The 18,187-nt window shown below is 34.1% G+C and overlaps 1 protein-coding gene across 1 annotated transcript in view; it reads right to left on the bottom strand.

Moving 5' to 3' along the window:
- The window catches only part of LOC106471681 (alanine aminotransferase 2-like), a 58,857-nt gene that overhangs the window by 24,090 nt on the left and 16,580 nt on the right, over positions 1-18,187 (bottom strand). The window contains exons 3-5 of the mRNA XM_013932297.2: positions 12,957-13,065; positions 4,156-4,286; positions 598-711 (exon numbers count right to left, since the gene is read on the bottom strand). Of these exons, the coding sequence (XP_013787751.1) occupies positions 598-711; positions 4,156-4,286; positions 12,957-13,065 (354 nt within the window). The remainder of the gene's footprint in view (positions 1-597; positions 712-4,155; positions 4,287-12,956; positions 13,066-18,187) is intronic.

Here is an 18,187-nt window from a genome sequence, read left to right on the forward strand (position 1 = left end):
TTCAGCTAATGTTGACAAGTACAGTCAACAGTAAGAAACAGAATTATATCATTATATGGTGAGGATCTTACCTGACACGTGTTTTCATCTAGTATCAATGGGTTTAGTCAATACTAAGGAACAAGAATCAATTCACCATATTTTAAGGATCCAACTTGAGGTATTGTTTTCAGCTAATGTTGACAAGTACAGTCAACAGTAAGAAACAGGAATTACATCACTATATAGTGAGGATCTTACCTGACACGTGTTTTCATCTAGTATCAATGGGTCTAGTCAATACTGAGGAACAAGAATCAATTCACCATATTTTAAGGATCCAACTTGAGGTATTGTTTTCAGCTAATGCGATCAGTAAGCAGAGGATATGTTGTACAAGTACAGGAATCATGAAAGTTGGTGATGTTATTTATAGTTACCACTTCTAGGTATAGATTAATCTGAGGAACAGAAACCATGATATATGATGAAGCAATCTTGTTTGTGTTAGTTATTACTGATATCCAAATGAGGAAGCCTCATACAAGCCATATTCAATGAGTGTGGCCGAATACTGAAGAAGAGAAAATCACGAAAAAAGGGTGGTAAAAGTCTTACCTGATACATGCCATATTCGGCGAGTGTGGCCGAGTACAGAGGATACTGAGGAATGGGAATCATGATACCAGGGGGCTTTCCACTTGCGGAGTGATTCAGAATATTAATAACAGTCTGGAATAAAAAAATTCAACAGTTTTTTTATAAAGGCTTTATTGAATCATGTAATAAGACAAATATGTGTATAGTTCTGTCCTCTATCCTTTTCACAACTATTTTCATTTAATTTGAAATATGCATCTAAGAACACAAAATAATAATGTGCACAAAGTAAGCAGTGTCCTGTAACTATTATAATTTAACTGGTGTATTAAAATAACTTCCTTGGCTGGTCAATCTGAACTCGGCAATGGCAACTTTGAATTTTAAGAATAAGCTACCATTTTACGAAATTTGGGAACATGAAATTTTGTCTTTGAATTATGTAAGTAAATTACCTGATCATAACCACTGGGCTTATAAACAACCATTCATGGATGCTTGATCTTGAAGCATGTGCATTTCATACCATCTTAATTAGTGCCATCATGTAAAATTGAAGTGTTGGTGTGCTACAAACACTTGTACACTGAGTGTGTCAATCAGTGATGAGAAAAGAAAAACAATTATTGCTGGAAACAGATACAGGCACTTTTCACTGGTCATATACACTTTTAAAAAAAGTTAGCACTAAAGTTGTCCTTGACCCTTCACTAACCGTAAGTGTACCCCCTTCCCAGCTTAACCAAAAGATGTCTCCCTCCTCCAACTTAAAAAGTAATTGGGTCCCCTACATTTATTTTCCAATAATTGTAGTTACGATTCTAGAGCTGCAGGAGCATACTTACACCACTGGTGACAGTTGGTTTTAGTATGATCATACAAACGTATAATTTCATCGTGTGTCATATTACGTCACTTTATTACCCATATTACACGTTGACATATCACAATCCAAGTTTCAGAAGGCCTAACAATGAAAAGTCTCTTCTGTTTTGTTTCTTATATTTTATATTTGTCTAGTTTTTGTTTATGTTTTGGAAACCTTTAATAGGATTTATAAATCATACTTTATACAAGCACTTATCATTTTTTAACATTCCTTCAGCAACAGATTATTTTGTTGATACTAAACATTTATTGTCAAAAATAAATATTCATCTGTTGTACTAGATTATAAATGTGTTTAAAATTTACTATCAAACTGGCAATTTACTATTCAAATAAAATAGATAAACAGTTTAAACACATTTTAGGCCTGCCACTACATTCTAGGCAACAATCAGAGCTAACAGAGGAATCCAGTATAAAATATAGGACAACAGGAAACAATCAGAGCTAACAGGGGAAACCAGAAATAATATAGGACAACAGGCAACAATCAGGGCTAACATGTGTATCCAGTAAAAAATATAGGACAATAGGCAACAATCAGAGCTAACATGTGAATCCAGTACAAAAGATAGGACAATAGGCAACAATCTTAGCTAACAGGGAAATCTAATAAAAAATATAGGACAACAGGCAAGAATCAGGGCTAACAGGATAATCCAGTACAAAATGTAGGACAATAGGCAACAATCTTAGCTAACACGGGAATCATCAATAACCATGACTGTAATTAGATCTCAAATGAGTCAAGAGATGGAGCTATGAGCTAAAAGTTTGTACTTGAAAAATAAACTCAGAACCATCCTTTGGGCTGCTTTGCCACAGCTACTAATGCCTGGATACCTTACTCAGTTATGTTTTCAAATGAAAACTATTAATTGCCATTTATTAAAAGCATATATTTGGATAACCTATACATCTAGGTCAGCTCTGAATGCATTATGTATAATATGAAGGTTTCGGAGGATGAAAGGGAGAAAACTTTCACAGACATCTTCTTTCAGGGAATTACTGACCTCATTACAATTAGTTCTGTTGACACTTGGGTCATCACTTGATATGCTTCAAAGAAACCTCAGAGGGACGACTGTTTCTACTCTTAAGGAAATCCATGATTTTTTTTTCTGACATTTGCTTTCGTTTGGCATGATGAAATGAAGGTATCCCTCGGTTTTGTGTTTTTGTCAAATATTTAATAAGCACATCCAACTCCTTCACCTCTTGATCGGTGGTGGTTTTTATCATCCAATATGGTATGTTCTAAAACACTTTTCTTTAGGTCATCCACCAGTTTCTTTAAAGGTGAGGTCATAGGTCATCTGAGATGATATATGAATCCTCTGTTGACCACAATCCAAAACTGTTGGCAATAGAGCACCTGAACACACTACATAAAATGTGACCAATTATATTAAGCAATCAAAAAATGCCTTGCTTACAACATTTACTGCTTCACTGTTTTGGTTTCTTTAACTTCTGTTACCAGGTTTGTTTGGAGATGAATAATTTGTCTATAGTCACGACTTTGAAATATAGAGGCAAAGGAAGCTATTTGTGATTGTTTAGTTACTAAGCCTTTTGACGATGCTCAAATACATGTAATTTCAAACTCAAAAGACAGAAGTCTTTCCAAATCAAAACCATGAATTTAAGCAGTTTCATAAACAAAAATCAAACCAAACTTGAAAAAACCCTTTTAACCCACCCCTACTCAGTTTTTCTTCATTGGATTTATCTGGAATTTATCATAGTTTCACATAGTCCCATTTACCTTTCATTTCGGGATCAAACTGATATCCTACAACAAGCCAAGTTATGCATGCTTCATGTCCTGTTAGCACCTTCTGACCTCATGCCTATAGCTCTGGAATGTAAGCTTAAAACCACAAAGACAACAATACCTGAGAAAAAATATCCAGTTTGTACTAAAGGGTAGTAATTACTCATAGTTTGAAACCAAGAAATTTAGTGTCATAAGAAGCACTGTGACATGAATAAGTACTTGATATACAGTATAATTTATTAACAAAAACATTTGGTAAGAATATGGGGAAAAATGATCAAATATAGCAATTTACACAGAAAATGAGTTATTTCAGGTCAAAATATTGGAATATTGGGTGAGCTTGAAAAATATAGAGATTACAGAGCAGGCTCAACCTCTTCAAAAACACAGCTACCAATGAGGGTACCCAACTGATGATCTAGGGTTAATTGTAATCATTATTGTAGAATGTTTAGCAGCTCTTCTGGTAAAACTTATTACATAAAGAGTAATTGTAAATTTCTCATTATAAATTGATTGGCTGCATGGACATAAAGTGCATTCAATGGAGCAGAGCTTTTGTAAGTACAGAAAACAACAAAATCTGTGGAAAACTGTGTTGAAACTTCCAACGAATTAGGAATTCCATATGCTCGACATTCCCTGCAATTATAAAATATCAACAGACAGCCGCTTCAAATCAAGTCAGGTCATTTTCCCCATATCTGTCGCATCACCATCCCATTTATAAAATTTTTGGTTTTGCTGTTATTTATGACATCTGGCAACTGTTGAAATTATATTACTATTCTATTTTATATTTCGTGACATGTAGCTCATTTTAAGCCTTTTTTTCAGAAAACAAAAGAAGAGGTAAACCTACATGTACATGAAGTATAATTTGAAACATTCTTATTACTTACTCTAACACCTTCACTTGCCCCCGTAGACAAAATGCAGTTAAGGTAGTCCGAGGGTACACCATCACGCTTTTCAATGTAAGCAGCTATGTGCTTTCTAATTATTTCAATACCTGCACTGTCACTGTATGACCCTGGAAAACACAAGCAATTAAATCTTCATTTTGTGAACTTTACACATATGTATTTCATAACACAAAACAACCTTAATTGTTAATTTTGTAATGTGAAATTTATAGAATATTTTTTAACATCCTTCATATCAGAATCTTTGGCTTTAAGAATTACCATAAAAGTATTACAATTTATTAAACAAATGAGATTTGGAATAAGTTTTGTTTTATTGAATATTTCAACTAATAACCACTGAACATATTTTTCTATACAGGAGACTCACTACTTAATTCTTTATAAGCTGACAACTGAATATGGTTGAAAGTTAGCATTTTTCTTCACTGAAAATGTATTTTTGATAGATACATACCTCCACTCACAAAATAACTTTTCTCGACTATCACTTCTCTCTATTGGTGCAAATTTTCAATGTACACCACTGGCCTTCCACCTCCTGCTTCTGCATATCCACATGCAGCAGCTCTCCACCCATAAGAGCATGACACCACTCTCATTGTAACCAGCGTCCTCTTCGCTTGTTAATCACTCCGGATTGCTTCTGCATATCCACATGCAGCAGCTCTCCACCCATAAGAGCATGACACCACTCTCATTGTAACCAGCATCCTCTTCGCTTGTTAATCAATCCGAGATTGGTCAGAAGACCTACACCACATATCATTGGAAGTGGGGAGGCTGGGTGGGAAATGCGAGAAGTAAGTATCTATTAAAAATACATTTTCAGTGTAGGATATGCTAACTTCTGATACAATATCTTAACTCCTCCTAGAAAATAGCTAGAATCCCACACTGAACTGGTGGAGGGCCAGTCAAAAAAATGATCCCCATTTAGGAAGTGCCAAAAGAATGCGAGAAGTAAGTATCTATTAAAAATACATTTTCAGTGTAGGATATGCTAACTTCTGATACAATATCTTAACTCCTCCTAGAAAATAGCTAGAATCCCACACTGAACTGGTGGAGGGCCGCTAAAAAAAATGATCCCGATTTAGGAAGTGCCAAAAGAGAGACCAGGGGGTGTGGAGCAAAAAAGAGAAAACCTCACACCTCAGCAGGAGACCACACCACATCTGATCCAGGGTATACTCTTCTATGACAGTGTTGCAAACATTAAAGGCAGAAAAACAGGACGGAATCCCAGAATATGTATGATCAATGATTGGGACTTCTTGGTGTTGAGTGGCTAGAGTGCGATAGACCGTAGTGGTAGTTCGACCTCACCTAATACTGGGCAGCATCTGGAATGGTATATCAGATCCCCATTTAGGAAGTGCCCAAAGAGAGACCAGGAGGTGTGGAATAAAAAAGAGAAAATATCACACCTCAGCAGGAGACCACACCACATCTGATTCAGGTATACTCTTTTCTATGACAGTGTTGCAAACATAAAAGGCAGAAAAACAGGAAGGAATCCCAGAATATGTATGACCAATGAATGGGACTTCTGGGTGTTGAGTAGCTAGGGGTGCGACAGACCGTAGTGGTAGTTACACCTCACCCAACACTGGGCGGTATCTGGAATGGTACATCAGATCCGTGGTAGGTAGAGAATCATCTACCTCTTCATCTCAAAACAGGAATTGGTAGGGAAGATGAGCTTCCATACCAAAATCCTTCTGCTCTTGCAAGCACTTCCAACACAATCAACACCAGATCTGCCATGAACCAATATCCAGATGGTAGGAAGGTGGAATGCCCTGGCAGGATGACATCTCTAGTTCAAAACCTGATGGCAATGTGTTTAGTACTTCCGGCCATACACAAGTGGGAAAACTTGCTGTGTTCTGCTACAGTCAACACCAGATCTGCCAGGAACTGACATCTAGCAGACAGGTAAGAAGAGAGACTGCAAACCAGGGGTGCATTTCCATCCCAAAACCTGGTGGCAGTGGGCATTTGACATCCAGTCCACATTAGGAGGAGGGATACTAGCCAGCACACATGTAAGGACTTATGTAGCCAGACCATCATCAACCAACACCGGACCCACCGGAATGTACATCCAGAGAATGGTAGGGAGGAGGAACGTCTCAGCCTGAGGGGCAAACTGGAATAATATATATATATATATTTATATATTCGTGATGTAGAACCAAAACTTGGAGGCATCTGGAATTGTACAACAGGTCTGCAGTAGGAAGGGCATCACACCATCTGCACATGATAATAATTGTGACCAGGCCATCTCCAATTAAATCCAGACTCACCAGGAATGTACATTTGGAGGATGGTAGGAAAGAGGAATGCCACAGTAGGAAAAAACAATTGGTCAGATATATAGACAGGAATACAGCGTAGTGCTACAACCAAAACCCATGGCATCTGGAATTGTACATCTGGTCCACAGTAGGAAGTGTGATATGCCAGTGACACCTGCAGAATGCCATCACCCTACTTTCACTCAGAAGGACTGGCCTCCATGGTCCACCACTCCAGTGGTTAGGAACTGGTAAGTGGTAAGGACTTCCATACTTCAATAGAAGAAAGGGGGGAAAATGCATTGAAGAGTCTGAAGGACTGCATCACTAGAGACAGTGCAACAGGTGACTGAAACACCCTATCTTGAAAAGCAGAACTACCATTTCGACAGAGTCAATTAACCAAAACCTGGTGGCACCTGGAATTGTATATCAGGTCCGCAGTAGGAATAGTGTCAACACCGCAGAGCATTAGAGATGGGCAGCAATCTCTGTCTGCTTTATTCATGTTGGTCTAAGAGCGTACAGTCCAGGACGAACATGTTTAGGAAGCAAAAGGCCACTAGAGGGAACTACTAGCAGTCCTATGGAACACCCATCTGTATGGTGTACATAACCCAAACCTGTGACATAACTGTTTAGTCATAGATAACAATAAAATGGAGACACACAACCAGCATCTGGAATTGTACATCAAGGTTACAATGTAATTGACATTGAGCATGGTTGCAGGATGGACAGTGCAGATTTTCCAAAAAAAAAACTATACCTGGTCAGGCACCACCTGCCACAGATTGGGATCAACAATACAATAGACAAAAGGCCCCTGCAAAAGTAAGAAAATTGTGAAAAAAAAGTAACCTTTCATAATAACAAAATGAAAAAATTTATATAAATAGTCAAGAAAAACTAAATCAGTAGTATAACAAAAACCAGCAACAAATACACATGCAAAAACCAGCACGTCTGTACAGTACTACTGCTAATCAAGAAGTGATTAACAGGAGCAAATGTGAAGAGGGCACTATATACAATGGGAGTGGTGTCACACTCCTATTGGTGGAGAGCTGCTGCATGATAATTTGTATCTGGATATGTGCCAACAGAGGGCAGTGCTAGTTGAGAAAAGCCATGTTGTGAGATGAGGTAAGATATCATATCAGAACTTTAGGTTTTGTTTTGTGCTCTTTTTTATTGAAGTTTAATGAAAATAAGATCTGCCTGAAGCAAAACACAGCTTGCCATCCACGTTAAAGAAAATGAAAAATTAGTAATTTTAAAAATTTATAATCCATTTATAGATTTACACACATACACACAAGAAAGGTTGATTTTTTTTTCATCTAGGAATTTAGTACATTAGGATGAACTGAACAAAAACAGAAAGTCAGGCATAAAGTTCAAGCATGCTAAACTGACTAAACTGTTTTGGATTACATTTCTTATAAAGAAAATAAGTAAAACTACATAAATATATTATTTGCTGTATAGATGTAAACCATGAATGATTTTCATTTTAAAGTTTAATTTCATGAGAAGAAAAGTTTAAAGAAATTTGAATTCTTCAGCCATATTTGACATGATTCATCTGTTTTAAAGATTTAAATATTACTATATTAATTTCAAATGTAAAAAGAATACCACTTATATACAATATTCTTTATTATAAAAGTTAGTGAAATTATAAATAAACATTATAGTCTTTTATAAAAACTTCTAAGAATTTCCTCTCCAGTTCATTGAATTTTCTAAACCAGCTGCATACCCGCTGAACTCATCAAGACATGCTGCCCCAACCGGAAAATTAAATAAACAAATACTTTATACATATTAAACTTTTATTGAAGAAGAAAACATATTTAGATGAGCTGTAATGCGACTAATAAATTTGTTAATAACTTTTGGTAAATCCAATTCATCCACATCGTTTTTCAGGATATAAGAGACAAGCAAGATGATTCATGCAAGACATGGTGAGGCACAAGTAACTGTTCAGCTTCCTTAGGGCAGAAAACAATCCTTCAACAGTACATGTAGTCAGTGGAGTCACCATATAGATTTTGAGCAGGGTGAAAACTGATGGACAAACATTCTTATGCACAGGATTTTTGCACATTGCTTCACAAAAATAATCCAGGAAATCTTTGATGAATCTGGAAAGTTCATGGCGATGACACTGTGCACATGTTCAATTTCATATTTCACACAGTCCTTTGATTTTAATTGCATCGGGTCATCTTGATAAATGTTGTACATTTCATCAATATCAGTTGCAGATTGCTCGCATAGAGATTTCTCAATCACTGCTAGTTTATGCATATCATCTGTAGGATATCTCACAGAAACTGACTTAACAGCAGCTTCAAACACCGATTGGTATATACTTAAAAATTCAGCTTATACAGTTTGTGCCATGTTTGCACCTCTGTGCAATGCCTACAGAATTAAAAGTGGATAAAAGGGATTTGTAAAACTGTGTTGCAATGCGAGCATCATTAGCATCCTGCAGAAGAGTAGCCATGCCTTCACTTTTTTGAGCAGACAAACTGTATTGAAACTTTAGGTGACTGTATTAGAATGTGCACTGGCTGAGTTATTGTGAAAAGCTATTCCAACAGCTTCAGACAAAAAAAAAGCTGAACTTCTGCATGCTATTAATAAACCCACGAGCTTGCACAGGTCTCCTCTAATCAATCCAACAAACTGCCATAATGAGCTACAAATGACATCACAGCATTGCGTTGCAAAACCCAGCATGATGGATACAGAGGTCGTAAAGTGACATCATCCAATGTAAAGGCTTCATATGATGTCTTTCTATGAGGGGAGTATTTAACAGAATTTCCTGTGATTCCACCAAATACAAATGAGAATTTACAGTATCGTGGACTATCAAGTTCAGTCCGTAACCAGACCAGTAGCTGAAGGTGCATTTTGGATGTTCATTTAAAATTTGTGTTGTTACTCCACTTTTTGACCTTTCATCGTATTGGCTCCATCATATCTCTCTGCACGAACTTGATTAATAGCTAATCCATATGATAATAGTCCTTGTTTTATTGTATTTGCAATGTTTTCAGCTGTTGCATTACTGAGAACAAAGAATGCTATCCATTCCTCACACACACAAGCTTAATTGCTCCTGATATGTAGAATCACAAACTTCATCACAAATGATGCCAAAAAAATGGTTGTTGTTAGCAGCTTCCATAACATTATGCAGTACATTGATTTCATTCTGTGAGACCAAACTGCAGTATATATTATGGACATGTGAAGTAAAATGTGTGTTAAATTTGGGGTTGTGCTTTGATACCAATTATCAACAATTCCATGAGCCTCAGTGCTCCTGTATACCAAACCTTGCTTTCCCAAATATATAATAGCATCAAAAATCACCTCAAGTACTTTCCTATTTGCCTTCTATCTTTCAACTTCTTTGCTGCTAACATACTTTGCCATTGTTTCTTGATATTGATTATTGTAGTCATTCATTCTCTATGACTCTGACTTCTGTCATGCTTTTGTAGATCATCCTTGACTTTCTAAAATAATTCTATCCTATTACTCATGGAGATGTGGAGACTAGGAAATGCTGTGATGGAAGTAAGAGATAACCTTACATGACCCATGTACATATACGGTAAATTATATCATTCCTATCACAACTATAATCAACCCATCAGAAAATGGTTTAACAACTTTCAATGAAAGTTTGGCTTTTTTGCGCTAATTTTTTGTTACTAAATGTGGATGTTTATTCTGCACATTGTGATGTTAATTCTAACAGGTTTGTTATTATAGAACTCAAAGTTGTTTCTGCACATGGCATCAATACTCGTGGGTTTATTGTTACTGAGCTGGATGTTGTTTCTGCACCAATACTGGTGGGTTTATTGTTACTGAACTGGATGTTGTTTTTGCACCAATACTCGTGGGTTTATTGTTACTGAGCTGGATGTTGTTTCTGCACCAATACTGGTGGGTTTATTGTTACTGAACTGGATGTTGTTTCTGTACCAATACTGGTGGGTTTATTGTTACTGAACTGGATGTTGTTTCAGCACCAATACTGGTGGGTTTATTGTTACTGAACTGGATGTTGTTTCTGTACCAATACTGGTGGGTTTATTGTTACTGAACTGGATGTTGTTTTTGCACCAATACTGGTGGGTTTATTGTTACTGAACTCAACGTTGTTTCTGCACCAATACTGGTGGGTTTATTGTTACTGAACTCAATGTTGTTTCTGCACCAATACTGGTGGGTTTATTGTTACTGAACTCAATGTTATTTCTGCACATGATGCCAATCTTACTGATACTACTGACTTTAGAAATGCCATTAAAACTGCCTGTGAAGTTTCACGGTTCTTTGGAGGATCCATTTATCTAAAAAAAAAAAAACTAGACAAAAATATTGGCAACATTTTGCGTTGTGGATAATTTAAGAAATGGTATATACATAAAGCTATAAAATAATTATTAGGTTTGACACACGTCTCGGTAGGACTAAGCCTTATAGTAGGTATATAGTTGAACTCTATTTTTAGTACAGTTTGTAAATTGCTAAAAAATACAGTGGTAATTATTAACTGTGATTTAATATCCTACATGGTACCTATAAGTCCTTGCACTTTTCTTTAACATTTCTAGCCAATAACGTTGTGATTTAATATCCTACATGGTACCTATAAGTCCTTGCACTTTTCCTTAACATTTCTAGCCAATAATGTTTTCTGGTGTGGTCTTGGAGTGTTTTCAACCGCTATTGTAATAAATATTGAAAAAAAGATGGACAGAGCACAAGCAAATTTAGGAGTATAAAAACAAAAATAAATATTTTTTACACAAGTGAAGTTACCAAACATCGAGCAACTTTTTCTTTTTGGATTTGAAATCTTTCCTTTGTAACAACTTTGTTTTTTGTTCATGTTTGATTTTAGTTTTATAAGTCAACTTTCTTACTTTACTATATCGTGCACTGCTGAATTGCCCGAGCAATTTGCATTTAGAATAATTTAGTTAAACATTAGTTGAGTTTATGTTTTAAACCAGTTTTTTTTTTATAAGTTCTTTACTCACTTCAGTTCTGAACTCCATACATGGGATTGTATACTGTTCTACTTGTAACAATGACAAATATATAAGAGTTGTGTTATCAAACTTTGTGCTAGTTACAACTTAAGCCTAACATACACTATTGTATTATTCTCGCATACATTGAATGCACAAAAAATAAATTTAAAATAAAAACTGATTTGATACTCAATTATTTCTGGATTTTTTTGGCTACTTTGGTATTCACAATTATTTTTTTTTTCAGCAGTGGTATAAGATTGTATACATATATTTTATAATTTATAATTAAAACTATTGTGTGATAAACTTGGAGGAATTAGAAAACAGGAGTATGGATCACATTTACAGTACTAAAATATCTAAATAAATAACACAAGGTAATTTCAAATTTTTCTCTCTTCTCACACTTTTAATATCAGCTCACCAATGCTGGATTTCTTGTTTAGTTCAGGTGCTAAGTTCTTTATGGCTAATGTTTCTTTTAACCTTAGCCACTGCTCATTTTCAGCCTTTCCAATAATTTGGAATTATTAAATTTCTACATTTACATTCACGCATTCTTCTTTATGTTGAAAATTTAGGCTGAAAATTAACAGTGGCTATGGTTGATATTTGTTGATTACTATTTATTCAAATCAAAATAATAAAATTAATCATGTAATAAACCTAGATTTTAAAAAAGAAATATCAATAGTTGTACACTGTCTTGGGTGATAAATAATGTTAAGTTTGCACACTAGTTAGTGATCAGAATAATCTTAAGCCAATCAGGAGAAGTTTTATACAAATATCTAAGTTACTCAGGAAGAAAATATTTACAATTTTCTCAAAAACTAGACTACCTAAGCACAGATAAGTAGTATTTCTAGTGTGGAATATAACACTTTGTTAAATATTACCTACATTGGCACATGGGTAATTTTTTAACTTATGAAAATATTTTTGGGGTTAACCCTTGCTGCACCCCCAGGCTTAGAAAAAGTTAAGTGGCTATGAACTAACATAAGTTTTATAGAACACTTATTTGTTTGATTTAGTGCAACAAAAATTCTGAATGTAGTTGACAGATTAATTCAATTGAAATTCTTTATTCTATGGCATTAAAATTTCTAAATCACAACTTTGACAGAAATGAATAAAAACCCTATAACCCAAGCACTTTTGAAAGGTGGACCGTTCTTCTTCAGGGGCAACCGCTTGGGTTATAGGGTTTTTATTTATTTCTACCAAGACGTCTTGAACCTACGTGTTTCTCTAAAATCATGAATAACTCGCAACTTTGGTGTACGCCCACAGAGAAAATAAAGTAATAAATATTTTCTGGGTAAAGAGAATGGGAGACAAGTTTAAATAAACTATAATTCTACAATAATAAAGCTTTCCAACATACCAACACTTTTCCCACCACAGTATGAAAGAATTAACTTAGCTCGTTCCTTGACATCAGAGGGAAATCGGTCATCCTTTATAAGATCTGGATAAGCACAAAGGGTCAAAACCTGTAAAAACATAAGAAGATATTGAAATATATTGTATGCAACATATAACAATTGTGTTCTACCAGTGAAATGAAGGAAATAGTGTAACAGGGAGGTTATCTTAACCTCATATTTACTGTAAACTACAATCACAATAAATATAAGTATCGTATGAGTTTTAGTTTAGTTTGAACTTTTCACAAAAGTACTTAAGGACTATCTTTGCTAGTCGTCCTTAATTTAGCAATGAAAGAGTAGAAGGAAGGCAGCTTGTCAACACTACCCACTGCCAACTCTTAAGCTACTCATTTACCAACAAACAGTGGAATTCACAATCACATAATGCCCCCATGACTGAAAGGGATTCAAACCTGCAACCCGCAGATTGAAAGTTGAGCTCTGTAATAATATGGAATAATGTGTTTATTAAAATGAAACAGAAAATTAACCAGGCTAACATAATTAGCTACAAATATATTTAATGGATTTTTTTTAAAGCAAACACTAAATTAATCCTGAAAATTGAGAGTCATATGTTGAATCCATTAGACATCATGTTCAGCCAATGCTACAATGCTAAAACAAAAATTAACGGAGTTCTAAACTTCTTAGTTTAGTTGGACATTATTAATCTACCATAAAAAATTATGGATAAAGATAACTATATTTATTTCACTTTCAAATTATGCTATCATTGTAAAAACCAAAAATACAAATAGCACAATAACTAAGTATAGCCTTCAGTTCAACAACAGTGAACTAAATTATCATTTAAAAACATTTGTTATCACTTTCCTTAACTGTAATGGACAGCATCCATCTGTATAAAACCACTACAGGTTCACTGTATTACTGTATAAAACCACTACAGGTTCACTGTATTACTGTATAAAACCACTACAGGTTCATTGTTTTACTGTTAATACAGTGAACCTGTAGTGGTTCAATGTAGCATGTCTGTTTAGCTTGATGTATCAAACAGTGCTAAAGTAAGAATACTCATAATACATCAAAGCAAAGAATAATTATATAATTACTTGACCTGTTCTATAAAGAATTGCCTATCCCAAATTGTTTCCACTGGAAAACACTTTGCAAACAAACTTTTAACATGTAAACGTTAATAACCTATAGTTCGTTGTCATGTTTACCCATTTTGTGCTCTTGCACAACTCTTTACAAAACACTTCCAAAATGAAATTCAAACAAAATCTTGGCATAAATTTATCGATCCTCCACGAGTACTAACGTTTCAATGAAATAAAAGGCTTCATTAATAAGTAGCTAGCATATGACATTATGACAGCCTCTGAACTTGTTAGATTCCAGGTGAAAAAAGTAATTTTAGAAATGTCTATTGACACTAGTTTGGTAATTAGTGGTAGTTAATAACTGATTAACCAATGGGCTAACTAATCAATTACATGCCCCTACAACCCCTCCACAAACAAGGAAAAAAACAAAAAATAGGTGTGTGCTACCTTTGTAATTATTTCAACCAATGCATGCTACATTATACTGACATGGTATTAATACCATTTTTAAGTAATTCTTGAATTACTCTAGGTTTCATATGATAAGCCTTTTTTGAAGGTCATCATTTATGTATTTTCTGTAAAACAAAATTGCTGTCAAAAAACATTTTGCAACAAATTTTTTTAAGATAATCTGGACATTTCCTAATTGGCTAATGCTAATGCCAACTCAGTTTTACCGTACATCTGCTAATATGTTTGTTTTCAAAATATGTAGTAACTGTCCACTGATATTCTTCTGTAGATCAAATGAACCAACAATAATGAAAACATATCTTGATTACAATTAGAAATAATTAAGCAGCCAGTTACAAATTCATTTATGTTTTTTGAATAAGAGACATAAAAATCAATATTCAATAAAAATTCAAGTTGTCATAATATTATGCAATCACCCACCATACTCACTATACAGTTAACTTATTTGAATTAATGATTTTTTTTTTTTTGGTGAACATAATAAAAATCCTTCATTTATACAAACTGAAATTCAATAAATTTACAGTACATACATAAGAAATGTAAACAAATACCACAATATTAAACAAATGACCATGTATATTGTTTGTTTTGAATTTCGTGCAAAGCTACACGAGGGCTATCTGCACTAGCCATCCCTAGCAGTGTAAGACTAGAGGGAAGGCAGCTAGTCATCACCACCCACTGCAAACTTTTGGGCTACTCTTTTACCAATGAATAGTGGGATTGAATGTCACATTATAATGCCCCCATGGCTGAAAGGGCGAGCATGTTTGGTGGGATGGGGATCCAAACCCGTGATCCCCAGAATATGAGTCGAGCGCCCTAACCACCTAACCATGCCGGGCCAACATGTATATATATATTAAGCTACTAATACTTGATGACGGCAAAACCTTTTAAAAAAAACTGTACATCTGTTACTGTATTAAACTTGTAAGTTTTCTTTGTTACCCATTCAAACTGTATAAGCTTACCTTATCTCAAGCTACCTGATAAATAATTTCCCAATTCACAATTGAATCATTTATATAAACTATAAAAAAAAAACTTAAACTTTTACATTTAATCTATTTTGTATTAAACTTTCTGTAAAGGTGTTTTCAAAGCTGTGTTTTATTTAGTAAATGATAAAACCACTTGATGTGGCACTATAACAAAGTTTCAATCAATGTGTGCACAAAACAAATTAAAGAAAACACTTGAAAATCAATAAACAGATAATATATTCTCAAAGAATGATAGGTTTTCCAAAAAGATAGTTATTCTTTGAGAATGGTAGAAAAATTACAAAAGAATTAACCAATGAGTTGTCTTGTTCACAGACAAAATACTTTACAGCTGTGCAGAAATGAAAATATGAATGTTTTATTTTGCTTTATGAATTACACTAAACAGATGTCAGGAAATATCTATTACAAAATATTTTTCAGTTAAAAGTGCTGCAATACAGTTAGAATTTACAAATAAACTTTCAAATTTGTCTCAAAATGTTTTATTAAATGGAGAAAAAATATGAAATACAAGAAAAAAATTCTGTCTTTAGACTACAGGCACAACAATTTAGAATTAAGTTACTTTTTTAATCCTAAACTTTGTACATCAAAATGTATTATACACTTAATCAAACTGCACTGTTTAACATTGACAAAATAAATGATTTTTTTCACTTCTCAGTCACCTGTTGCAACAATACACCTTTCCAACTTGTTATTCTAAACAGTCAAGTCCTGTTTTACAAGTTCATAAACCTGTTTTAAAACAATGTTAAAGCCTTATGTGTTGTAGCTATGACTCTATGACGGGGCAGTTACTCAATGCTTTGTAACCAATCATGAGAAACAAACAACGTGACTCATTTCATTTATTATGTAAACGTGTACTTAGCCAAAGCAACAAATCTAGTACTTTTGTATATTCTTCAAGCAGCTTAAATTTTAAGTGAAACAACATAAAAATTAGAATAACTTCAACTTATTCTGTAAAACAAAACTTTTGATAGTTATAACATTAGTTTACAAAGTTGGAAAACCATTGCAGAATGAAGTAAAATTTAAATAGAAAGTCTACTGAGATAATATAGTATTATAGTGTTAAAAGTAATAATGTTGAACTTTTCCACATTAACTGGAATAATGTTTTATTTCTACAATGATGATATGATACCAGTTAACTGTTTTATAGTTCACTGGGTAACAATGTAACTAAATTTCCAATAGTTTTTACAAGAAAGAAGATATTTCCACAATAATAACATCAGAGAAATGATGATAAACATTATCCATCATTCAAGTGAAATTGCAACCTTTTAGGTCATATACTGGGGTAATTTTGTTATAAAATTTCACAAGTTTAACCAAACAATCAATTTGACATTTTAACTGTTAAAAACAAACATATTTTCTGTTCAGATTACTGGGCCTTTGGAGTAATGGGTTCTCAGACTTATGAACTGTTACTAAAAAATATCTTTCTCAAGAGAATTTAAACTTCTAAATAATGAAAAATCAATTCTGTAACTAGTTTATGTATATAAGGGCTGCAGGCAAGGGCACCCGCAGAAAATTAATTAGGGGGGGGGGGGTCAAGTAACTGAAGTTTGAAAAAATGATGAAATCTAAGTACAAATACCTTATGATCTTCTACTAACATAGAAGAATAAATGTACATATCTAGTAATGTTTTTTCCTTTTTGAATTTGTTCTTATTTGTCCTTTTTTATTTGTTCTTATAAAAGAACAAATAAAATAATTAATATTTGTAAAAATAGAACTCTACCCTAAATCTGTGCCTACTTATAAAAAAACAACATAAAATAATTAAGATTTGTAAAAATTGAACTCTCCCCTAAATCTGTGCCTACTTATAAAAGAACAACATAAAATAATTAAGATTTGTAAAAATAGAACTCTCCCCTAAATCTGTGCCTACTTATAAAAGAACAACATAAAATAATTAAGATTTGTAAAAATAGAACTCTCCCCTAAATCTGTGCCTACTTATACAACATTAGAGAATATGGTTACACAGTTATAAGTTAAAGATAGCTTTTATATGCAGAAACATCTGTTAGCTGAGTTCTTGCACAGATCTTGAAAGTCGAGTTGTTCAAAACTTGAAAATAGCATTGATAACTGGACCAATTGTTGGCTGAGATGTTGCAAAGGAAATAACTGCTGAAGCTTTTCGCCAGACACTAATCATAGCAGAACCGTCTGAAAAATGATCTATAGAAAATAGTACAGCTTATTAAATGAGTCAGATCAACATAGGCTGGTAAGGCAATCACTGATTGGCAAGTCTTTAAGTCAATCAGGAAATGTCACAGACCTACTGAAGGATGTGTAGATTGTATAGGAATTCTTTTTCAAGTCCGGTTCACTAGTAAATGCTGGCCAATCGCCAATTCACATTTTGGTGGTAGAACTTTTGTTCTACAGGAACGACACGGTAAATTCTTTTCTTTCACACTCTTATTTCTTATGGATGTGGGTACACGTTGTTTAATTCTATCCTGCAGTCTTGGTGAAGTGCGACCTACGTACCGACATTCTCAGTGGCACAAGAATTAATAAATAACCATACTTTTCTGTGTGGTAGGTATCGCATCTTTGTGTGTTACAAGCAAC

Source organism: Limulus polyphemus, unplaced genomic scaffold (genome assembly GCF_000517525.1).
Source record: "Limulus polyphemus unplaced genomic scaffold, Limulus_polyphemus-2.1.2 Scaffold4785, whole genome shotgun sequence".
Classification (NCBI taxonomy): domain Eukaryota; kingdom Metazoa; phylum Arthropoda; class Merostomata; order Xiphosura; family Limulidae; genus Limulus; species Limulus polyphemus.